At 37.3% G+C, this 25,297-nt stretch overlaps 1 protein-coding gene across 2 annotated transcripts in view; it reads right to left on the bottom strand.

Moving 5' to 3' along the window:
* ADAMTS6 (ADAM metallopeptidase with thrombospondin type 1 motif 6) overlaps positions 1 to 25,297 on the bottom strand; it is a 160,618-nt gene that overhangs the window by 25,295 nt on the left and 110,026 nt on the right. For both annotated transcript variants that reach the window (XM_014965132.1, XM_014965133.1), the window contains exons 15-20: positions 17,367 to 17,469; positions 16,084 to 16,217; positions 14,394 to 14,517; positions 13,211 to 13,291; positions 8,759 to 8,922; positions 6,962 to 7,100 (exon numbers count right to left, since the gene is read on the bottom strand). In XM_014965132.1, the coding sequence (XP_014820618.1) occupies positions 6,962 to 7,100; positions 8,759 to 8,922; positions 13,211 to 13,291; positions 14,394 to 14,517; positions 16,084 to 16,217; positions 17,367 to 17,469 (745 nt within the window). The remainder of the gene's footprint in view (positions 1 to 6,961; positions 7,101 to 8,758; positions 8,923 to 13,210; positions 13,292 to 14,393; positions 14,518 to 16,083; positions 16,218 to 17,366; positions 17,470 to 25,297) is intronic.

Raw genomic sequence — 25,297 nt, 5'->3', positions numbered from 1 at the left:
TGGGTCTTGAAACAAAATATTTTGAAATTATCAACTCTTCCCTGAGTATATGGTCTCTCTTAAAATAATCTAAAAAGCACAGCTAAATAAGTTAATTTAAACTCTTGGGGGAATAATTACAAGTATTTAGACAGAAACTCTCTGCTTTCAAATCTACAGATTTATAGTTTATAATAAAAGACATTAAATGTCTTCATGACTGGTCAAGGCAATTCTAATAGAAAACAAAACTCCACTGGTTTAGTGACCATAATCTCCAGAGAACTGAGATGTTTTGCAGATTTCAATTCACAAATAGTCTGCATGACTTTCAGCAGCCAAATTTTAAATTACACGGAACACATTTTATTCTTAAATTAAAATTGCAGCATGTAAATGTTACATCTATTTTTAAAAGCAATCCCAAAGATTGTGGTTTGAAATTGCAACAGTTAATTATAAAGATGCCAGTACCAATACATAGTGGATCCTGCACCACTAAGACTGGTGCATGCTGGTTAACCCAGTCATACTTTCAAGCTCACTCATCAGATCACGAGATGTTCATCATAGAGCCAAACTTACATTTTTCTTGATGAGGACAAGTATGTTTTATTTGTCTAAAGGCAGTTTCATAATTCATCTGAGGGCATGAAAGAAAAAGATAGTAGGCACCACTGTACAACACTGATGAGCAGCAAAGAAAAACGGATGGCAATCAATGAACTCTAATAGAATGAATGAAATCAAAACCAACACTTAGGATACCTGGTAAATTCAAAATAATAAACACTGTCATTTGTTGCTATTTACTGCTAGAATTTACTATGCATGGAAGAACTTTTTTTAAAAAAGGGGTATACATTTACTGGAGTTTATTTTTATATGTATACAAAAATAAAAACACACAGAATGATATTTTTTTTTCTCTTTGTTGGATTTTTTTAAACAATACCACCAGCAGTTCACTTCCTTATTAAAAATACTTTCAGATTTGGGCAAAGTCAAACACTTGTCTTTGGAAAGCTACAAGATAACATATAATGAAAGACAGGTGTAAGAGTAAACTAATACAGTTCTGTGATCTATAACTGACATATATCACTCTCTCCTACCTTACCACTTTCTTCTTGTCTTTCCAGCCCTCATTTTATTGTTTTATTTCCTATTTCTACATATACTGGTTTTCTCTTTCTCAGACTTTCTAATTGAATAATAATCAGGTCCTTAAATAAAATCTTCTGTTATTGTCAACACTTTTTTCTCCCTTCCAGTGAACTGTTCATCCCTCCATCCCTTCTGAATTCCCTGTTTTCTCTCCTCTCCCACTCTTCTCCGTGTAGATAAACTTGCACTGTACATTCTGGTATTCTGTAGCATTGTTTTCCTGCAATGTCATCCAAGTCTGGCACCAGCAATAATGACCGATATGAGACGGTAACAAACTTTCCTTCTGAAAACTCTTGACTCAGAGTAGAACAGTTATCAGTGAACTTGCATGAAAAAAGGTTATTATGGAGAATACATGTAGCTCAGTTTTACATAATGATCCCAGAGAGGAAGAACTATCTCAGATACTACAAATTTTTATTTTAAAGAGAAGTTTTTCAATATAGAAAATACTCATTCCAGTGTACAAAAATAAAAGCTGCGATTCTGGATTTACAAGCCTAAGAACAGAAACTAAGAGATATTAAAAATAAATGAAATTATATTCTCATCTTACATATGAGTGAATGAATCCAGGAAAATAAAAAAAGTTGAAAGTTTTCTGTTACCAGGCAAGCCTTTACCAGGCAAACTACCTGGTAAACCTATTATGCTCTTTAACTACCTAGTGAATCTGAAGAACCTATTTTTAGAAAAACTTAAGAAAATACCAAAATGAAACTCAGAAACTCAGACTTTGGAGACTTGATTTTTGCTTGGTTCACTCTACAGAACATAATGGTCACTGGCAGCGAAACTATGGAATTTTTTTTTTTTCTCCTTTATCATGAATGACATTACTAAATACACAGTTACAATTTCTTATGAAAGAAAGACTTTTAGTTAGTTGCAATCTAAGTGTGTAACTGTTTCACACGCTTTAATTTTCCTCCTAGACCACTCTAAGAATGGGGAGGAGGGGGGGACGCTGGAGGGATGCAGGAGGGAAGGAGGTATAATGTCTGCTGTGGAGAGAGTCCATTGATTTCAGGTGACAGGCTGAGTTTTCAGAATACTTTGCTTTAAACACTCTCCATGCAATGATGAAATTCACTGCTTCACTGCATGCCTCAGAGGTCAGACTTTCCAGAGAGGTACCCATATAATGATGAACTGATAATTAGCAAGCAATGTGTGCTTTGAGTTTCTCAGTTTCACCAGGGAGGCAAGAATGGAATCCAGAGCTCTGGCACTGCATTGAACTGTCGTAAGCAGGAAAGCCTCCTCTTCCTCCCTCCTTCGCACCATTCCATTTACCATGGTCTTCCCATTCTGCAAAACTGCAACAGGTGCTGTTTGAAAAGTCAATGCACTTTTACTGTTCAGATGCAACTCATCAGCACAGCAGAGATGAATATAATATAGAAGTCCAATGGAAATGACAGCATGTTACTATCTAATAAAGATAGTAGGTTGCTCCTTGACTCCTGACTGCTCTAGATATACTTCTCCAAGACAAGGCCTACAAACAGCTCTAGGAACAGCTGAATACAGTGTATTGCTCTCAAAATACTATTATGAAGACACTGCAGAAAGATCAGACACGTCTGCAATATACAATACTCCAAAACTATTTAAGCTTGCACTGCCAAAATGCTGCTCTAGCCTTTTCTACTTCATGACATTCAATACATATCCACAAGTTCACGATACAGAAACATCAATTTGGTGGGGTGTAATGCAGATCTCACTTTTTATTTTTAGATTCTTTGAATTAAAAAGCATACATCAAGTAATAACTAAGTTTTAAGAGTAACAGACTAGGTCAAATGGTATGTAATGCAGATATAGTCAGTTTAATTTAGAGACAACTATACTTAAATGGTGTGGAGAGGACATGATCTAGCCTGTGGCACAGTCTCAGGGAGACTGTTAGTATTCTGGTAATATATACTGGTTAGTATTGAAGGATCATCTCCTTCAAGTTCTGGAGTGATGCGTCCCAACAAAGAGGAAGTCAGGCAAAAGCACCAGAAGGTCTGCATGGATGACCAAGGAGCTCCTGACAACCTGAAACAGAAAAAGTAACCCTACAGAGGCTGGATCTGGTTAGAAAAGCTAAAGATTTAAATATGGCCAGGGACATCAAGGAAACATAAAAAGCTTTTACAGGTACATCAGTGATAAAAGGGAGACTAAGGAAAACGTGGGCCATCTCTGGAAGTAAATGGGATACCTGGTCACCCAGGACATAGACAAGGCTGAAGTACTCAATGACTTTTTGCCTCAGTCCTCACCAGCGAGTGCTCTATCCACACTGCCCAAGTGGCAGAGGGCAGAGGCAGGGACTGGGAGAATAAGGAAGTGCCCACTGTAGGAGGAGATCAGGTTCAAGACGATCTAAGGAACCTAAAGGTGCACAAGTCCATGGGACCTGAGGAGATGCATCTGTGGGTCCTAAGGGAATTGGCAGTTGAAGTTGCCAAGCCACTGTCATCATATTTGAGAAGTTATGGCAGTCCTGTGAAGTTACCACCAAAGGGAAAAGGGGAAACATAACCCCCATTTTTACAAAGGAAAAAAAGCAAGACCTGTGCAGCTACAGGCCAGCCCCTCTCACCTCTGGGCCTGGAACAATCATGGAGCAGATCCTCCTGGAAGCTATGCTAAGGCACATGGAAAATAAGAAGGTGATTAGTGGCAGCCAACATGGCTTCACAAAGGACAAATTGTGCCTGACAAGTCTGGTGGCCTTCTACAATGGGGTTACAGCATTGGTGGACAATGGAAGAGCAAGTGAGATCATCTACCTGGACTTGTGCAAAGCATTTGATACCGCACAACATCGTCTCTAAATTGGATGTCACAGATGGACAATTTTGTGGATAAGGGATTGGCTGGATGGTCACACTTGAAGACTTGCAGTCACTGGCTCAATGCTGAAGTGATGAGTGGTGTTCCTCAGGGGTTGGTACAGGGACCAGTGCTGTTTAACATCTTTGTTAGTGGAACGGACAGTGGGATTGAGTGCACCCTCAGCAAGATTGCAGATGATACCAAGATGTGTGGTGTGCTTGACAGGCTTGAGGGACATGATGCCATCCAGAAGGACCTGGATAAGCTCCAGAGATGAGCCCATGTGAATGAAGCTCGGGTGGTTCAACAAAGCAAAGTCCAAGGTCCTGCATGTGGGCCAGGGCAATCCCATGCACAAATAGAGGCTGGGCAGAGAATGGCTGGAGAGCAGCCCTGAAGAGAAAGACTTGGGGGTGCTGGTTGATGAGAAGCTCAACACGAGCAGGCAATACACAGTTGCAGCCCAGAAAGTCAACCGTAGACAACTCCAGTCAACTGGAGACATGGCCAGCAGGTTGCAGGACTGATTCTGTCCCTCTACTCTGCTCTGGTGGGAGTATTGTGTCCAGCTCTGACACCCACAGATCAGGAAAGACCTGGCCCTGTTGGAGCAAGTCCAGGGGAGGGCCAAAAAGATGATCAGAAGGCTGGAGCATCTCTGCTATGAGGACAGGCTGAGAGAGAGTTGGGGTTGCTCAGCCTGGAGAAGAGAAGGCTCCGGATACAGCCTATAGTGGCCGTTCAGTACCTGAAGATGGCCTACAAGAGAGATGGGGTGGGACTCTTTATCAGGGAGTGTAGCATTAGGATGAGAGGTAATGGTTTTAAATTGGAAGAGGGGAGATTTAGATTAGATTTAGATACTCTTAATGTGAGGGTAGTAAGGCACTGGAACAGGTTGCCCAGAGAATCTGTGGATGCCCCATCCCTGGAAATGTTCAAGGACGGGCTGGATGAGACTTTGAGTACCCCAGTCTAGTGGGAGGTGTCCCTGCCCATGGCAGGTGGGTTGGAACCAGGCGATCTTTAGGGTCCCTTCCAACATAAACCATTCTATGAATCTGTGATATTAGCCAATTTTTCCAGTTATGGTCTCTATGTCTACAATCCTTGTGTCCTTTTTCTTTTTCACTGATTCAGCTCATTTTTAGAATTGCATCTTCCTTTGGCATATGGCAAAAGGTGTTTCATAAACTGGGGAGAACAGCAGGTACTCATCGAGAAAGCAGATACAGTTCTTAACATGAAATACAGCTACTATGAAATATTTATTCCCTGAGCACAAAGCTCAATGAAAATCAATTACCACAGTATTTCCTCATACTAAGCTGAAAGAAAGGAGAGAAAAGTGCCTGGGTTAGCCACCATAAGGTACCAAAGAAAATCTTGCTCCCCCGATAATTTTAAATTAATAGATATATGCCGTTTTCATGGATTCACATATCTTCCCTTAAAATAATTAAGAAATAAAAATTATTTAATCTGGGTAAGTGCCTACTCCTTCAAAGCCAATTATTTTTCCCATTGTATATTGTTGAATCTGTGAAATGACAATGACTTGCATGATAGCAGATCCATGGTTAAAACCTTGTCTCTACCCAAATCAATGGGATTTTTTCCCGTGACTTCAAAAAGATTAATAACTCATTGCCATGATTTGGCATTGCCTGTAAAGTTCTGATACATGGAACTGTCTTCTGCTTTGAGCTAAGCACTTTCCCTTTTTATAATCCTTCTTTTAATGTTCCTAATGTTCCTTTTCTTACCAGACTAACCTTTACCACACTAGTAGCAAAAAAAAAAAGCAATCTGTCACCCAGGAATCAAACCAATTAATAATAAAAATATTGGAGAAAGGTAGCGCCTTCCTCTACTTTTTTTCAAGACTTTGTCTATTGAGCAGCACAGAAGAGATTTGTGCTGTTTGTGTCTTTCACATGGCTAAGCAGTTGTATTGAAACAGCAAACAATTAGTTACAGCCACAGCAAGTTCCAGTGGAAAGATGAGTCAAGATGGTGCTAAACATGAATGCTTCCAGCAGACATTAAAAAAAAATCAAACCAACAAACAAACGACAAATATTTGGTCCAAGGATTCTTTAAAAAAAATAATGGTGTCTTCTTCTTGCTATGGGAGGTGCACAGTGCAGCAGAAAACTGGTATTCTGAAGAGGATTTAAAGGATTCTTCCATATCTTGTGAAAATGAGGTATGTTGGGGAGACGATGCATTCAGTCTCCAGAGAGAAAAAAAGATGCTGTTCACACAGCACCTCTACTCACCAGTCCTTGCAGCAGCAGTGGTGTTGGCTTTGAAGGAAGCCAACTGTCCTGCTCTCCCAGCCAGAAGTAAAGAATTGCGTTGGTGGCCACTAGAGGGAGGATTAGGAATATAGTATATTATGGGCAAAAGGCACCCATGATGAATTACATGGGACATCCTACAAATTTCCTACTGCTGCCAAAGGGCAACAATTCTCAGATACTGTTAAGGGCTGGGAAGTATAATCCAGATATTATCGTGTGCTGCAGAAGAGCTGCCAGTATGCATCCTAAATGTTGGTGGCTGGAAGATAGGAAGCATGACTGGAATTATGTGAAACATACCTACAGATACAAAAAGACCCATCCCTTTATTTGCCTTTTGGTTTTTAATCTCCTTATTTAAAACTTCTGATGTCCTTTATCAAGAAAGCTCCTGTGAAAAGCAAATGTACCCGCTTCAAGAGAATCTCAGAAGAATAAGCAGAGTGAGACACACTGTGTCAACATACACTATACTGAACAAAAACATCTGAAAATATTACATGTACTTGAAAACAACAAAATCTGTTGTGACAAAATAAATGTCCTTTCACTAAATTAAGGTTTGAGGCATGTCTGAAAGAAAAGTTTTCAATTAGTTACCTAGATAATTATACAATACAGTGTACTTTGGAAATCAGTTAACCCTATAGCTTGACTGCCTGGTGTCTTACCTCCAGCGCAAGTTGCAGAACATTCTGACCAAGGCAGATGATTCCATGCAAAGCCAACTTCATTGTCTCCACTGCCAGTGCGAGAGATGGGAACATTGAATTTATACCTTATACCCAAATTTTGTTCCTGTAGCAGAATCTGTAGTTGAAAACAACTGGTTATACCATTAAAACAGGCAAGCAGAGGGCAACTACAGTGATATTTAATCTAGCTATATGTTATGTCCCATGGAAGGGAAAAAAGTAATATAGGAAGCCATAGTAGTTCTTTTAGGTGTTCCCAAAAGAACCTGGACTAACTTTAAAAACATACAAAAGAAAATTATTATTGTCTAAGGTGACCTTTGTCTTTTTTCCCCCTTAACGGAACTTGGTAACTTCTGTCAGTTCTTTAGTCTTGACACAATTGTTGTAAAAAGCCAATTTTCATAAAATCAATGTCTTAATGGAAATTAACTTGACAGATGAATAATTATGTGAGGCCAAAGTTGGTTAAGGACCTTCCTGTGCAAACATGCAGCAGTCTGCACTGAAACCTTTAGAGGAGCTACCCGTTCAGCAGTTATAAGCCTAGCTCTGGCTTTGTTTGCACTTCTAGTGACTATAACATTAGTATTAATAGTAACACCAACAGACTGTTGTTGAAGTCATTGTTTTCCCCTAATGCAATAGCCAATAGCATTAGCTCAGTGGAATTACACCTGTAATTCCTTTAAAGGCATATCAAAACTCTCGCTGCAGCCGTATTGCTACAGGTGATACAGATGGAAGTGCAGCAATCAGTGAACTGCACTTCCACATACCACCTGTTCAACACTAGCCTTTGACTCTCTACCAACCTTATTCTTTCTCTCACTAATAATATACATCATGTTAGATGGAGCAATCTGACACATCTCAGAGCTACTTCTCATCCCCATCTGCCTTCTCCCTTTTGATATTTTGCAGAGTCATATCTGCCTATCTCCATTGGAAAAAACAGCAGGGAACTTCCAGTAATAAAGTCAGTGGCACTGAGAATGAGAAAAGGAAACTAATCATTGTGTGATTCATTCTGTATGGACTCTTTAGCTTATCCACACCTACAGCAGAAAAAACAGGATTCAAGTGTTTGAAAACACTGTCTAAAATGTGAATACCCAGGCAACATCATTCTATACACAAAAATATCCCTTCTGGTTCAAGCAGTCCTTGAACTGGAAATCTGGCAGCAGACAGAATATACCGGGCAAGTACCACATTGTTCTTATGCTCCTCCTCAACACGGTAGTACAACAGTAGGCAGTCTATTGCCTACTGGTCACATCTTCTGTTACATTCTCATATTTTGTACAATCTGTTCCAAGCAATGTATGTCACAGCAACATACTGTCAAATTATATTCAAATCATGATACTCTTGCTGTTGAAAGAGTATACTTCACACTCAGGCCAGGCTTACAACCACTGATATCCACAGAACTGTCGTGAACTGTCATGCTGTATCTCAATGCTTACACGTATCAGCAGTATGCAGACACACAACATACACCCCATTTACGATTTGGACTACCATTGCTCTGAACCACATTTAACAGAGATGGGGCTTTTTCTGCGAGATTTGCTGGAGCTCTTCTGCCTTTATCCCTGTTTCATCACAATGTTTGCCAGGCAGATTTGTAAGGTAAGAAAGCTGTGTTAAAATACAAAGTCCCAGCTCTTTGAAAACAACCTATTTTGATTTCATTCATAGCCTTGTCTTTTCTCAGAACACAAATACATACTTCAATTTTCAGAAATATATTAATTATAACTTTACCATGACTATGAGATTTTCTGAAGTAGGGCCTAGTGCTTCCAAAGACTCTGGTTCATCTGTTGGCCTCTTGTAATGGAAAGCTGTTCCAGCAACATCAAACTTTCTTGGCCAGTCAATAGTCCAGGCACCATTAATATAGTAGTCATCCTCTTCAGATTTTAAAGCTTAAAAAAAAATACAAGCCACCTAAAAATTGGAAGTAGCATTTATAATGGAGAAGCCATTGCAAATTAATCTACTAATCTGTTTGAAGTATGTGAGCTTCAGCTCAATATCACTATTTTTCAAGCAATATAGAGTCTTTCATTTAGCCCTGGTCAAAATCTCGCATCTTGCAAATGCAGTTTGACAATATTGCCTCTGCAATAATCTTCAATGTGCAGGCATACTTAGCAGATTTCAACATGCAGATGCTATATGGAATACAACAGAATACAACTTGCAATAAATCTTCAACTTTAAAACCAAGCCCATGTGCAATATATGCTCTTCTAAGTAAGATATATGTAGATCTCAAGTGTATAATCAATTATCAATCTAATCTTTAGGTTAAGAAGTTGGGGCATGGGATAAGCAGCTCAGAAAATGTGCAGAGGAAAAAGAGAAGACACATGGAGTCTGATGTATGGTGCCAATCAGTTCTTGCTTTGTTGCCTTTATCTGCTGGGGTTTTTTTCCTTCTTAAAGCATAAATCCAAGATATTTCTACTGCAAACCCCAATACTAGCTACTTAAAATCTGATAAGAACATTATTATTCCTAATTTACAGCCTTAAATCATAACAGTACTGTAGATAAACCAAAAATTTTTTAACTAACCAACCCATTAGACTGGGCAAGAACATATTACTCAGGAATTTATATTTGATATTTTATCAATAATATTAGATTAAGTTTCTAAATATGAAATAGACTTTGTATCTTAAGGTGAATACTCTCCTAATTAGATATTGACTTCATGACTTATAAAGTGAATATTCTGTTAATTTGATATTGAATTCTTTTTACTTTACTTTTTACTTCTATTTACTTTAAATGAAACATGTTCTTAAAGGCAAAATGATGGTTGGAAATACATGATCAAACAGCCATGTCACTTTTTGTTGAGTCAAATAACTGACTTTACTAGATAGGGAACAAACTCAGGTCACAATCATAAGGAATAAGACAACTTACAATCAAGTTTTATTTTCAACTACATCTGTGTGAACAGATGGTTTACATTAAACAGTTACAGAAAATGTCTCAATGATGCTCAAATTTTCCGAAACAGATCAAAAGAGCATTCATATGAGCAGGAGATAGTTGGAGAGGCAGTAACATTGTGCTGGTGACAGCCATGTTCAGCAGGGATTAGTAAGCATTTCCATCAGCACCATAAAGTCTGAAAAGGAATGTCTTTTCATAGCATAAATCTTATTCCATTGACTTCCCTGGATTTACTTTGGAAACACTCATGCTTTGAGTGTAGAAACTAGCTCTGACACATTCACTTATCTGGAATTCTCAAAGTAATTCAGATTCCTTATTGTCTATATTGGTTTTGTAGTACAAGAAGGAGGTGGTAAAAAAAGTGAGTATAGGAGAACAAGACAAACTGCAAGCAGTACCGTACTAACAGAAAGGGACAGTATTTCGCTATTTATCTATCTATTTTACAGGGGTATATGCCAAAACGATGTTACAGTTGAACATCAGTATTTTGTTTCATTGGTGGTCCTATTTCCACGTAGCCAAAATTTCTATCCATCCTGTTTTGCATAGGTGAAGGCCATGCAATTGGGAATAGCATTCTAATAATATAATTACATGACAATGATGACACAGTGGCATAATGCTATTAGCATATGAGACAGAAGGAACAAGTTAATGTCCTAATCAAATCATTTATGAGAATCTGAGAATGCAGGAAGCCCACAAAAAAATAGCACACAACACCCTGTTGCATTAAGGAAATATAAGGGAAGGTGTCCCCCTGGATCAAGACATTTAAAAGAAGGTAACAGCATTACTGAAAACACATTTTTCAGCAGCTCTGAAAGCAGGCAATTTTTTTGTTGCTGAGTTGCTTGTTTGTCAGATCAGTTTAAAATACTGAATAATTTATGCAGCTGCAGAAGCATGCTTTTGCTGTCACAACACAGGAGCAATATTGGTGCAGGAATTCTCAGCCAGACCAGGGGAGGGAGGGAGGGCAGGTGCTGATTGAGCTAACTGAATGGCCAAATGTCTAACTGCAACCTAAATTTGAGGCCATGGCTTGCAAGAGAACTGGATCGTAGTTTAAGGGACCATAGGATGTTTGTTTCAAGTTAGTCTGAAAGCCTGCTAATGGAAATGAATAAAGAAGGAACTTTGAAGCCAGTGTGACAGCCACAGAGAAAGAGGGTTTTATTTTTAGCTTTTTTTTGTATACTTCCAAATGGATAAATTGATTTCTTAGACTGTGGTCACATATTTGGCAGCAGTGCACACAAAACAAATGACAGTAATACGTGTAAATGGTTATTTTCAGCTGAATCAGTTCTCTAATCTGGTTCATGGTATAGCCACACAAATAGCAGTTCTGGAACAACAGAGGGAACTCCATAAAGACAGAGAAGGAGCTGTGAAGCTGACACTGCTACTAAAGAAATATCCATAAAATAATACCCTTGAGGTATGTATTTTAACATAATAAATGCATTTTTAACCACGATTGTGATTGTATGGTTCTTTTAAGGGAGCAAAAAAATTAGAAGTCATCCTTTCCCCAGAAATTGGTGATCCTAAAATAGTGATCTAGCTCACACTCACAGAACAAAATATCCCATCACAAAATGAAATGGCACTGTAATTTAGTAAGATTATTTTTCATTAGGATATAATAATTTTAACCTTTGAAAGTTGAAAACATAAGAAACAAGTGAAGGAGAGGAATCCCCTATTTGTGTAGTCAGGGCTTCTGTTCCATGAAGCCAGGTAGTGAGGAGAGAGCCTCTCCTCAGGAAACTCAGGAAACCTCTTGAAATTGTGACAAGCACATAAAAAAAGTGTTTATGTACCACTTCACATTTTTAGATCTGTGGCCAGATTAAATACCAATGAAGTTGTCTGTATTTTTTATTTAAGCTAAAAAATTTACATTTTTCATTCATTTTATACAGATGGCACCAATCTAAATGCTTTTCCAGATTATTTTCCTTTGCTTATAAAATAGACAAATAACAAAGTCAGTTGTAATAGCTAAGAGTTATCTTCTTTGTCCTGGTTTTCAACTGTCCATGGAACAGTTCTTAGCAGAAAATGACTATGATAGGATGCATTGTATGCCTCTCTCCCACCACCCCTGTTTCAAATGTCAGTATATGATATGAACAACCTTACCCACAGTGTATTTTGACATGGGGAGGGACTAAGGGGAGAGTGATGCTGAAGAATAATAAGCACTCTACTGCTGGAGTAGTGGCATTATTATTCCTGCAGAATCCAGGGAGGCTGATTATCTGCTGAATTACAGAAGGGTGAGGGCAGGCAGAAAGAAAAGTAGGCATCCAACAATAAAAGGTACCATTATCATCAATATAATCAATTTAGGAATTAATGTATCTAGGAGGATAATTGCTCTTCTAACTCACAGGCATCACAATCCTTTTCAATGTGTTAGCATTCTATATATCAACTACATGGAGTATGGACTGGAGTATTCATCCTAAACAAGTAATAGCTTTTGGTTTTGTTAGTCTGTTAAAATTGTTGTACAACTAAACAGTTATCTAATCTACTTTTGACTAAGAAATGGGTGTTCTTGCACTACTGTGAACTGACTGCTGTGCAAATCAGAGTACAGAGACTTTCAGAAATGCACGTTGTCTTGAGTTCAATGAAGCCATATTTGTACATAACAGTATTAAAAAAACTCAATCCAAAACAAAACAAAAACAAAACAAAACAAAACAAAACAAAAAACCCAGAAAGAAAAATCAACACAGTCTTTAAATAAAGGAATAATAATCTGAGAATTTGATTTTTATTTTTTATTTTATTACAACAGGCTCTCTGAATGATGTCAATCAAGCACTAGGTTTTTCTGAATTTTGTTTTCCTTATCTATAAAACAAGAATGCTTCTAGTCCCTACAACATAGCAACACAGAAACACTGTTTAATACATTAAATTGCCTACAGATAAGGAGATAGCATTGCTATCATTTAAGTAACTATGGCTGTTAATGAATAATCATTCCACAAATAAAATTGTGTTTTAAAACAGTATAATCCTCCAAGATCAAAGACTTTTCAGATGGAAGACACTATCTCAGAGCGGGATAGTAAATCACTTACTATTAACAGCTAACAAATCCCTCTGCTGCTTCTACTATCTGCATTGTTTGACCAAACCAGAAAACGTACCTTAAAATCACAACATAAACTTTGACTTAATAACAGTCTGCTATTTAAACCATGCTCTTACCAATGTAGTTCTTTGACATTGCCACTTCTCTTATTTCAATGTGCACAGAACCTCTCGGAATTTGAATCACTTCCATATAGCCTATACAACAAAGGTAAATTTTATTTGTTGTAAATAAACCTATAAATTTATATTATTCATAAAAGTAACCATTAATAAATTATTTACTACAAATAAATCAGTATGAGATACATTTCCTTTCATGTGATAAAAAGGAAAACTACATTTCATACAAAAAATTTAAAGTGATAGCAAGAACTTACCATGTATTCAGGAATTCCTTTGCTTAACTGCTAATAAAGTCTTTTCAACAGTGTATCAAAATTAATTAAAGTACAAAAGGAGCCTAGGATAATGCAGGTTGGAGAGGACGTCAGACAGTCATTTAGTCCAATTTCCTGCTACAAGCAGGGTCAGGTAGGAGATCAGACAAAGTTAGTGCTTTATTGAGCTGGGTCATGAAAAACTCCAAAGATGGAACTTGTACAACCTTTCTGGGTAATCTGACCCACTGCTGGAGTCCCGTCCTGGGGAAAAAGTTTTTCCTTCCATTCAGTCAGCACTTCCCTTGTTTCAATTTATAGCCATTGTCTCTTCTCCCACCATGTACCCACCGCCACCTGCCTCTGTCTTCTCCATAACGTCCTCATAGATAATGTGAGGCTGATGCTAGGTCCCCACAAACCTCCTCTTCTCCAGGCTAAATAAGTTCTCTCAGCTTCTCCTCACAGAGGGGCAAGCAACACTAATAGTGCCTTTTTTGAGCTAAGCTTTAAACTAATCACCTATATACATTTCCTGAGTTCTTAATAAGATTAACTTAAGGCCACTTCTGGATTCTTTCTGTTCTAAAATTTCATGTGTGACAAAACATCAGATTCTACCATAAACACTAAAATTGTACATGTTACTCCTACTAAGGCACCATAACTAAATAATAATAAAAAAAACCCACTCACTTATTTTTAAGTGCATTAAAGGCCATGAGAATTATGTACTCAGTAATGAAGCATTTTTCTGTATTTGACATAAATCCAAACTAATACAGAAAAAGGAAACAACGAGAAAAAAGGTCAGAGTGAATCGCCAGCTGAACACCATGCTGAAAATCAATGTAGCATTGTTATTTGCTAAAGACTCATCCAGATAAATTGTGCAATATAATGGACATATATGTGCCTACCTCCTCTGGGCAATGAATCATTGAAGAAACCTTCAATGGCTTCACATGTACTGCCATCTCCTCCACAGACACGGCATCTATCTTCCTTAGCATCAGACCCCAAAATATTATCACAACCTACATGCTGAGAACGAATAAGAATAAGTATTTTAACAGGATGATGTTCCTGCACCACTGTCCTCATAAGGCTTTTTAAAGTGTTTCTCTGAAGTTTGAGATATCCAATTCTTCTTTTTATCTGGTTTGGATCTTCTTTTTATCTGCTCTGTGTTCCGCTTATATTGCTTTGTTAAGGTAAACATTTTCTGTGTATTCCTTAAACATATATGCTGCATAAATAGTATTATTGTTTCCAATGGCATTTACAGCTTCATAGCCCACATCCTCAAGGCATAATTTGCAATTATTTGCATGTTTGAATGTAAAGTGTAAATTACTTCATTGTAAGAATGAATGCAGCATGAAACTTGGTGAAAGGCTGATTATGTACTGTACAAACCAGGATCCAAAAGCCTTTATGGAAAAAAGAAGTGTCTATAACTGATTGTAAAAAGTACATTTCATTTCTGATTATCTACTTGAGATATCTATGTACAGTATGTACAGAGTAACTTCCTGTAATTTATTGATTCAACCCTACTACAAAGCTAATAAAAATAGAGTCAGTTGGATCCTTAAAAAAATAGAGAGACTGATTAAGTGGGACGTAAACAGAATTACCACTGCAGCTTGCCAATGTTTTTCAGGTTTTATATAAAAAAGCTACATAACTTTATATGTTTTCTAGCAATATTATCTACAATCTTGTACACAGGTAATGCATAAGAGAAGTTAAAATACTTTAAATAATTGACAAGATACTATTCTAACAATTTACATTTCGACTTTCTGATTCACCAAGAAGACAGATGCTCAACTTTATTACATAGCTCATTTCTCAAATTAAGACTTAGTTTGATTATCAGTTTTGAAAGATTTCTCGAAACTACCAAAATCATATGTATAAAGTACAACAGAATTCCACAGGTTGTGCTTTTTGGGGGGGGTTAGTTTACTAATATTGGCAAATGTTTTTGAACTCATCATGTTGTTCAATAAACACACATCTTTAGCCCTCAGTTTAGTAAAGAACCTAAACATTGAGTTAAGCTTTAGTTATGTTAGTGGTTTCAGTGAAATCAAATAATTTTTAGATTGACCGGCACTGTGCAGATGTCTAGACTCAAGTATATAATCAAAGGCTTTGCTAAACCGAAGAAGCAGTGGAATTGTTTGGAACAGGATGAGCTAGTTAGCGAGAAAGAGATTAACATGTTCACATTTGCTGTTTTTCAGCCAGAGTGGTACTCTAATGGGAATGAGGGAACAGGCCTTGGAACAGTGCAAGGAATATGTTCATTCTCCTGTTGCCCTTTCCACTGATTCTTCAACAGAAGCCATGAAGCAAGAAAAAAGAAGACAAAATGAAGGATTGTATGAATGTCTGTGAGAAGCTACTGAAATTCAAATTATTTGTCTAATTTATGCAATACCTTTTTTTATCTTTTTGTCTCAATCTTACTCCTCCATTAACAACTGGATCTGTCGACAATTGCATTTCATATAAGCAACAAACAAGTACCGTAATTAAAGGTAGGAGATACCAGACAAAACAAAGCTATCCATAAGTACTTCATAAAACATTTGTAACCTTGCATTCCCCATTGATACAGATATCCAGTGAATCAGCATTGCACTGAGTCCCATCTATTACTGCAGGAGCACGTTCAGTGTAAAAATTATAACCTTCAGCCAAGCAGTTTAATGCACATGGTTTAACCCCACCTGGAAAACAAAAACAAATGAAAAAAACCCAACAGAACAACAGAAATCTTGAAAAATTAACAATTAGTTAAAAAATAGGTATGCATAAAGAGATCTGAAAGTTATAATCTTATCTCATACCTGACACATATAATGTATATACTTTATTTAACTTCCCTTTATTGATTTCTCTACTTGACTCTTCTTTCTTGCAAAAAAGATTATTTCGCATAGTAAGATATGGCAAGGTTGGCTGGCTCCATAACGACTCCATTAGGTTAATACAACCCTAATGATTATTGAACAATTTAAAACAATAAGGATACCACTTCACCATTTGAAAAACAAGAATAACAAAAGATTGTAGTGCTAGAAGTATATCAGGGTAAATTTCAAAAGCAAGATCAGACTATTTCAATTAGGAATGTAGTGCTATTGAATTATATTACAGCTCAAACCATTTGATCTTAATGATCCTTTTTAGGCTTTTAATCTAAAAAACTAAAAGTAAAGCCATTCAAGTCAATAAAATACAAAAACACAAGGAGAAACATGGACTTATTCACTCAGGGCTCAGAACAGGAAAAAAAAAATAAAAGGGAAACCTACAAACTTTGAATAATGATGGAAACATAACTAAACTTGATTAAACTGTCTCAAAGAGAAAAAGAAATTACAAATTTCTTCCCTCCTGCAAAATATCCTTTTATCACACAGTAATGTTAGTTATAATGTAATTATTTAAGTAGTATTTAGAGATAGTATAAATGCTTTTATTTCTTTCTCCTTTTCTTAATACTGTAACCTTAAGAGAGCAAAACCTATCGTGAGACTTTTTTTTATCCTGAACTCATCCCTGTAGCATGAAAGGCATTTAGAGATCACCTATGGAATCTCTAATTCTATTGCTACTGCTGGTGGAGAAGGGCTCCATATTTTTAAAGCAGAGTCCCTATAACAATGCTCACTCCCCTTCACAGTAAAACAAATCTCTACCAGAACAGAGATGGCTCTTCTGCAACATTTTCAAGAATTGACAAAAGCTTAGCAAACTTAGCTTATTATATTTTAATAAAAAACATTCCATTTACAAACATTACTCTCTATATATCATTTATGTAATTTTGAAGATGTCACGTATGATAACATTTTTGCAAAGCCAACAATTACCTCCAGTGTAGGGTTTCCAGTTATAATACTTTCCCCGGAAAGGCATATTGTCAAAATCTGCACATTGCTTTTCTCGAAAATCACGGGCTCCTGAAGGACATGGCTAAAATAATAAAGAGAAAAAAAAAAAAAAAAAAAAAAAAAAAAAAAAAAAAATAGCGCAGTAGCCCTGGCGGCTTTACCTAGACCCCCGCGATTCATTGGCCAGATTAACTGTCACATCTGTCATTTTATCCCTTTTAGTTCTCCCCTTTTTACCACATTTAAAATAAGAAAGACGGGGTGTGTGTGGTGGAGGGGGGAGCACTAAAAGAAAAGGAGAAAAAAAAAAAAAAAAAAAAAAAAAAAAAAAAAAAAAAGAAAAAAAGAAAAAGGCTAGTTTATTCCAAATATGAACATAAAAGGAAATTATTATACGCTTATATGGCAAGAGACTAGGAGGAGGTTCCCTACTTTATCTTGTGGCTCTGATTCTGAAACTTAACTTACTTTATTGCTTTACAGTTGAAGTGTCTATTTTGTGATCCTAGGCTGGAACGAAGTAACTGAAGTAATTTAAACAAAGGTGTTACCTAACAGTTTCTATAAATCAGAATCACACCAAACTATGCTTCATAATCAATCCATCAGCTACCTCCTTATGAACACAAATTGAAACACCTGAAAAAATTAAAACAAACCCATTTTGGTAAGAGCTGTAGGCTCAGTTGTACTGCACCAAGCAGCTGTAATTAATAACATGTTATTAAGACATCAAGAAAAAACACTTTCTAGAGAGCTATATCACCTCTGCTTACTTGTAGCCTTGACAAAAGCATTGTGCTAAGGCTGAGCATGAGAACAGATACTGTGTTTGGCTCTGATTTTTACTGTTCACCAAGCGTGAAGAAATAAAAACTGTTTTCATTTAGATTGTCATTACTTTGCACTACCCATTACAAAACTGTAAAGTATCTTTTCTATTGGTATAAGGGTAGATATAAGTGAAATTAATCTCAGAAAGAATTACAGGAGAAACAGAATTCTTTGCTGTTTCTCACATTTTTCATCAGAGGGTTCAAAATGATAATGACAACTAATCTTGAACACACCAAGAATTTAGACTGTACACTAAACGTTGTTATCAATGTTTAAGTACCTGCTGAAACTGCAAGCTTCATCAGACAAAGTATTTGAAATAGAGATTAAAATCATTTTTAGACTGAAAGAGAAAAGAATTTGTTTGACAGAAATCAGATGTGTTAATAAATATTACTATATTGCAAGCAACAGAAGAGTCCATTTTATGGCAGTTTTATTTGTCTTCCTACATATCTTAGCCAGTTAGCACTGTTCGGGAATCTGAAACGCCTTCAAGTGACAAAGTCTCTATAAACATGGATGATAGAAATTTGCACAATGCAAATATTAACAGAATTACTGTCATTCTCAGGATACATCAATCAAGCTCTTATAACAGCTAGCCCATTTCAATATGATTCAGAACTAGAAAATATTTCTCCAATTTTGAAGCTGTTGTGATATAAATTAAAATAGTGGAAATTAGACAGTATTTACATTTTAAACTAACTCTATAAATCACTCCGCTATCTTCTTCCAATTAAAAATACATTTTTGAGTATAATACATTTACTGGTGGAAAAAACAGAGCAGTATAACTACTTTAATTCAATAATCCTTTAGACGACAAAAATAATTATGTAAATAAAATAATAAGAATTTTTAAAAGAGTTTTTAATAGTAAAACAAATTACTGAGAGAGCTGGAACTTTTCAGCCTGAAGAAGAGAAGGGTCAGTGGAGGATCTCATCAATATGTACAACTATTTGAAGGGAAGGTATTGAGCCAGGCTCTTTCCAGTGGGTCCCATGATGGAACCAGAGGCTTGGGCACAAATGGAAACACAGGTTTCTTCTGAACATCACAAAACATTCTTTTTACTATGAGTGTGACCGAACACTTAAACAGATTGCCCAAAGAGATGGTGGAATCTCCCTCTTGGAAATATACAAAAAGTCTCTGGACATGGTCCTGGGCAACCTGTTTTAGGTTTGAACAAGAAGGGCTGTACAAGACAACATCCAGAGGTCCACTTGCAAGCAAAGCCAAGCCTTTCTTTTACCCTATTAAATATCAATTCAGTTTCTGCCATGATTTAAACTGCTAAAACTGTTTATATCCTCTGTTCTTCTTGAACACAACTCTGGCAGTCTGACAGAAAACCAGCTACACACAAGTATGCACAGTCTGCTATCTCACTGCTGACAAGAACAGCGGGCAAGGCTGGGAATACCTGGGAGCAGCTAAAGGAACTGTGGGAGCAAAGCCCCACATCAACGGTTCCTGCTTTCCTGATATTTTATCTGGTTTTGTAGTCCTGCAGATTAAATTCTGGTTTTTTATACTGCAAGTTACTGCTAAATTAATTTCAAAAACCAAGATACTGATGATATAAAAGTTTATACATAACCCTGTGGTTTTGGCTCTAAAAATGCAGATCCATCAATCCACAGGCAGATTTGGTGACCTTTGCAATAAATTAAGTTTCCATTTCAGTGGCTAAGTCTTCTCAGTGAATACTGAAAAGTGCCAGGTCTCATCTCAGGGACTTGCTCTAGTCTAAATCATTAGTTTGAATCCAGCTTTCAGGTGGATTGAGCAAAATTTTCAGGCAATCCTTCTGAAGAGTGCAGTTACCAAATCACAGCCTGAAAAACATTTCTATTTCTTCAGATACATTCTGTAATCTGAAGCATAAAATGCAACTTGTAAATTTGTTGTTGTTGCATATCTCATTAATATCTCATTAATACCTGAGAGGAAGTAAAACTAAAGGCTATGACCTCAAGAAATGCATTCAAAATCATCCTTGACAAACGTGATCATCTTCTATGACAAAGAAAACTGCTCAGTTGATGAGAGGCAAGTGGTGGACATTGTCTACCTGGATTTCTCCAAGGCCTTTGACCCAGTTTCCCACAGACTCCTCCTAGAGAAACTGATGTGTTACAGTCTAAACAAGTGGTACATGAGAGGCAAGTGGTGGACATTGTCTACCTGGATTTCTCCAAGGCCTTTGACCCAGTTTCCCACAGACTCCTCCTAGAGAAACTGATGTGTTACAGTCTAAACAAGTGGTACATGCAGTGGGTCAGGAACTGGCTGACAGGCAGCACCCAAAGGATCATGGTAAATGGCTCCTTTTCAACTGGCAGCTTGTCACAAGTAGGGATCTATATTGGTCCCAAAGCTGTTTAATACCTTCATAAGTGATCCAGATAATGAGATTAAGTGCACCCTGATGAAGTTTGCTGATGATACCACACTGAATGGGGAAGTGGACTCCTTGGAAGGGAGGGCGACCCTGCAGGAAGACCTGGATAAGCTGAAAGAGTGTGCAAACAAGAATCTTATGAAATTCAATACGGGTAAGTATAAGGTCTTGCACCTGGGAAAACATGATCCAGGACTGCAACATGAGTGGGTCAGGAACTGGCTGACAGGCAGCACCCAAAGGATCATGGTAAATGGCTCCTTTTCAACTGGCAGCTTGTCACAAGTAGGGATCTATATTGGTCCCAAAGCTGTTTAATACCTTCATAAGTGATCCAGATAATGAGATTAAGTGCACCCTGATGAAGTTTGCTGATGATACCACACTGAATGGGGAAGTGGACTCCTTGGAAGGGAGGGCGACCCTGCAGGAAGACCTGGATAAGCTGAAAGAGTGTGCAAACAAGAATCTTATGAAATTCAATACGGGTAAGTATAAGGTCTTGCACCTGGGAAAACATGATCCAGGACTGCAACATGGGCTGGGATCTACCCAGCTGGGGAGCAGCTCTGTGGAAACAGACCTGGGGTCCTGGTGACAACAAGCTCAAAAGGAGCGAACCGTTTGCTGCTGCAGCAAAGAAAGCCAACAGGATGATGGGTTTCATCAATAAGGCATCACCAGCAGAGATAAAAAAGTCATCCCACTCTACTCAGCACTTCTCAGGCCACACCTGGAATACCGTGTTCAGTTTTGGTCAAAAAAGTTGTGGACAGGCTTGAGAGGATCCAGAGAAGAGCCACAGAGATGATCAAAGGACTGGGAAGTCTGCCATATGAGGAAAGGCTGAGAGAACTGGCTTTGTTCAGTCTTGAGAAAAGAAGGCTTAGGGGAGACCTTAGCACCAGGTTCCAGTATTTAAAGGGTGGCTACAAAGAAGGTGGAGACTTTTTTTACATGGAAAAGATGAGGGGTAACAGGTACAAGTTACTTCTGGGGAGATTCTGATTGGACACAGGAAGAAAATTTTTCACAGTGAGAACAAACTACCCCTGGAATGTTCTCCCCAGGGAAGTGGTGGATCCTCAACATTGGACACTTAAGATTTGGCTGGACAGGGTGCTGGGCCATATTGTTTCCTGGTGACAACAAGCTCAAAAGGAGCGAACCGTTTGCTGCTGCAGCAAAGAAAGCCAACAGGATGATGGGTTTCATCAATAAGGCATCACCAGCAGAGATAAAAAAGTCATCCCACTCTACTCAGCACTTCTCAGGCCACACCTGGAATACCGTGTTCAGTTTTGGTCAAAAAAGTTGTGGACAGGCTTGAGAGGATCCAGAGAAGAGCCACAGAGATGATCAAAGGACTGGGAAGTCTGCCATATGAGGAAAGGCTGAGAGAACTGGCTTTGTTCAGTCTTGAGAAAAGAAGGCTTAGGGGAGACCTTAGCACCAGGTTCCAGTATTTAAAGGGTGGCTACAAAGAAGGTGGAGACTTTTTTTACATGGAAAAGATGAGGGGTAACAGGTACAAGTTACTTCTGGGGAGATTCTGATTGGACACAGGAAGAAAATTTTTCACAGTGAGAACAAACTACCCCTGGAATGTTCTCCCCAGGGAAGTGGTGGATCCTCAACACACACCTGGAATACCGTGTTCAGTTTTGGTCAAAAAAGTTGTGGACAGGCTTGAGAGGATCCAGAGAAGAGCCACAGAGATGATCAAAGGACTGGGAAGTCTGCCATATGAGGAAAGGCTGAGAGAACTGGCTTTGTTCAGTCTTGAGAAAAGAAGGCTTAGGGGAGACCTTAGCACCAGGTTCCAGTATTTAAAGGGTGGCTACAAAGAAGGTGGAGACTTTTTTTACATGGAAAAGATGAGGGGTAACAGGTACAAGTTACTTCTGGGGAGATTCTGATTGGACACAGGAAGAAAATTTTTCACAGTGAGAACAAACTACCCCTGGAATGTTCTCCCCAGGGAAGTGGTGGATCCTCAACATTGGACACTTAAGATTTGGCTGGACAGGGTGCTGGGCCATATTGTTTGGACTGTTCTTTTGCCAAGAATAGTTGGATCAGATGATCCTTGAGGGCCCTTCCAACCTGGTACTCCATGATTCTATGATTCTATGAAAATCATAGGTATAGAAATGCAAAAATGTTACTGCAAGTTAAGCTACAATATGCATTTTGTCAGCTCTTTTGCACCGTCTGTGTACATACTCTTCCCAGAGTAAAAGTGTAACAACTGTTTCTTTCTATTGGGTAAGAAAATTCACTTATTTTTTGCTGTTACAGCACATGGATAACTGTTTTCAAGCAATGGACTGCTTGTGTTTTCAAATGTGTTTCTCTTTTAGGAGACTGAAAATCATGAGAAATAATACGAACTTAAAATCAGGTCAGAATATGATGATGAACCACTTAAAATTTTAAATTAAAAAAAAGCATTGACTTTAATAAGAATATAAGAAACTTAAGACTAAAGCAAAAATGAATAATCTAAAGAGTGTTAGCCAAACATTGCACAAACATTGACATGACACCAAACATCTTATCTCAATGAAATCCGTTATATTGGAGCTTAAAGTCAGGCAGATTTCAGTAATTGAATTGATTGTGTTTCCTGTTAACAAAGGCTACACTGCTCCTCACAGAAGATGAGAAACACAGCCAGAAGGATCACAGTTGAAACTCTGGTACTGTTCCAAGACGTATCTCCTCACATTAATGCATTTCAGAAAAAATAGGCTTCTAAATATTAAAATTATGAAAGTAATCAACAGTATCCTTGAATATATGTATAATGGAAGGAACCAACAAAAAGCATTTGCCTACATTCTATTAAGAGAAATGACTGAAGAACAAAAATCTTTTAAAGGTATGTATATACACATATTTTTATATAGATAAACCATTCACAGAACTTGTAAGCAAAACATGTGTCTTACCATATATAAAGAATTACGAGGCTTTTACAGTTTTAGATCAGTTTATATAAAATTAAATGTCACATTCTATACATATTTTAAATCAGACAATGAGTTACTTTAACTGAGCAATTATGTGTCTTGCAATTCTATTAGCATTTTGTATTTTTTTTAAATTAAAAATACTTTGGTTGGAAAAATACAGATATTTTTGTTAGAGATAGTGTGGTTGGCAGTAGAAAATAAGTTTCTGATGAGTGTGTTCTTTCTATCACCCTTTTGTTTCCAGAACTCATTAGCTAATGTTCTTTTCTGCTGATCTAAATGTTTCCATTAGCAGATGCCTTTTGAATTTAGCAGTCATATATGGCTTTAGAAGTGTTTGATGAGAAATAAGCCTAAGTAGGAGTGTCCGTGCTGTTTCCAAAGAATTAAACTGGTCAAAAGAAAGGGCAACAGAACTAACTCATCTCTGAGAGAAAAATGAAGTCAAAATGTGGTTTTTTTGGTTTATGAATAGTAGGAGCTTTAGGGAGTGCACATTTACAATTACAAATCGGCAATGAATGTTGACACTGCAAAATAAACTTCAACAGAAAAGATGTACAAAAACCCCCATTTTTCATAAAAACAATGACAGATTTTCATGCTGTTAGCACTTACATTAATCAAACACACCATTCCATTAAAAATGTCAAGCACTAAGGACTATCATAAATCTTGGAACAAAATCTACTAGTCTCAGCAATTCTTAGTTATGTAGAACCGTAAATATTACTATAAAAGAAATAGACTACAATCATCAAAACCATTAAGGCAGTAAGTTTAAATTTCTCTAAGTACCAATATGTTTATGCACTGGAAAACTATTCCCCAAAAATATGCTAAAAAATTATTCACAGTCAAACTGTAAGAATGGCATTTCCAAATTGCCAGGCCTAAGTCTGTAATTGTTCAAGATTTGTTTATAAGACCTAGACAATGAAACGTAAAGTTTCCTTTCCAATACCTTGTTAAAATTATTGATTGAAATCTGAGTATAGGTAGGGAACAAATATTTTGGGATAGAGGACTATAACTTCTAAGAGATTTTGACAAATTGGAGCAGTAGTTTGCAATACAGCAATGTATGCAAATTTCTACAGTTGAATTGGAACAATCAACAGTGCAAGCACAAGCTGAGGAATGACTCCCTAAACTGCAGCTCCCAAGAAAGGGATTTGGGCATTACGGATCAACACCAAATAAATAAATATTGTCACTCCTGTAAGAAAAATGAACACAATACTGAAATGAATAAGCAGAATCCCATTGTTAAGGTGACAGACTAAGTTTAAAGTTAAATTTATCTCTGACAAGCTAGAATCCTGTGCACAGGTTTGGGTATCACACTTCCAGAAGGTGTGCACTACTCTGATCCCAAAGGCTATTAATAAAGAGACTGTCTAGTGTAAAGAAGACTAAGAAGAGACATGATAGTTGTCTGCAAACACAGGACAGGCTCCCATAGAGGGAATATTATCAGCTGTCTTTTTACTGGGAGAAAGTCAGGATCTTAAAACATGGGAAAGGATCCCATCTTAAAGGATTGGAAAACAGGCACTGTATTTTACAAAAAGTGTCCTGACTGCAACAATCTTAATGATACCTACCAGACTGGAGCTATTTCAAAAGAGGTCAGCTGCCTAACTGTCAGTTAAGAAAGGTTCAATGACACTTGATTT

Source organism: Calidris pugnax, unplaced genomic scaffold, assembly GCF_001431845.1.
Source record: "Calidris pugnax isolate Ruff unplaced genomic scaffold, ASM143184v1 scaffold273, whole genome shotgun sequence".
NCBI classification, from domain to species: domain Eukaryota; kingdom Metazoa; phylum Chordata; class Aves; order Charadriiformes; family Scolopacidae; genus Calidris; species Calidris pugnax.
The sequence above is the reverse complement of the archived record's forward strand: the minus strand, read 5'-3'. Positions and strand labels throughout refer to the sequence as shown.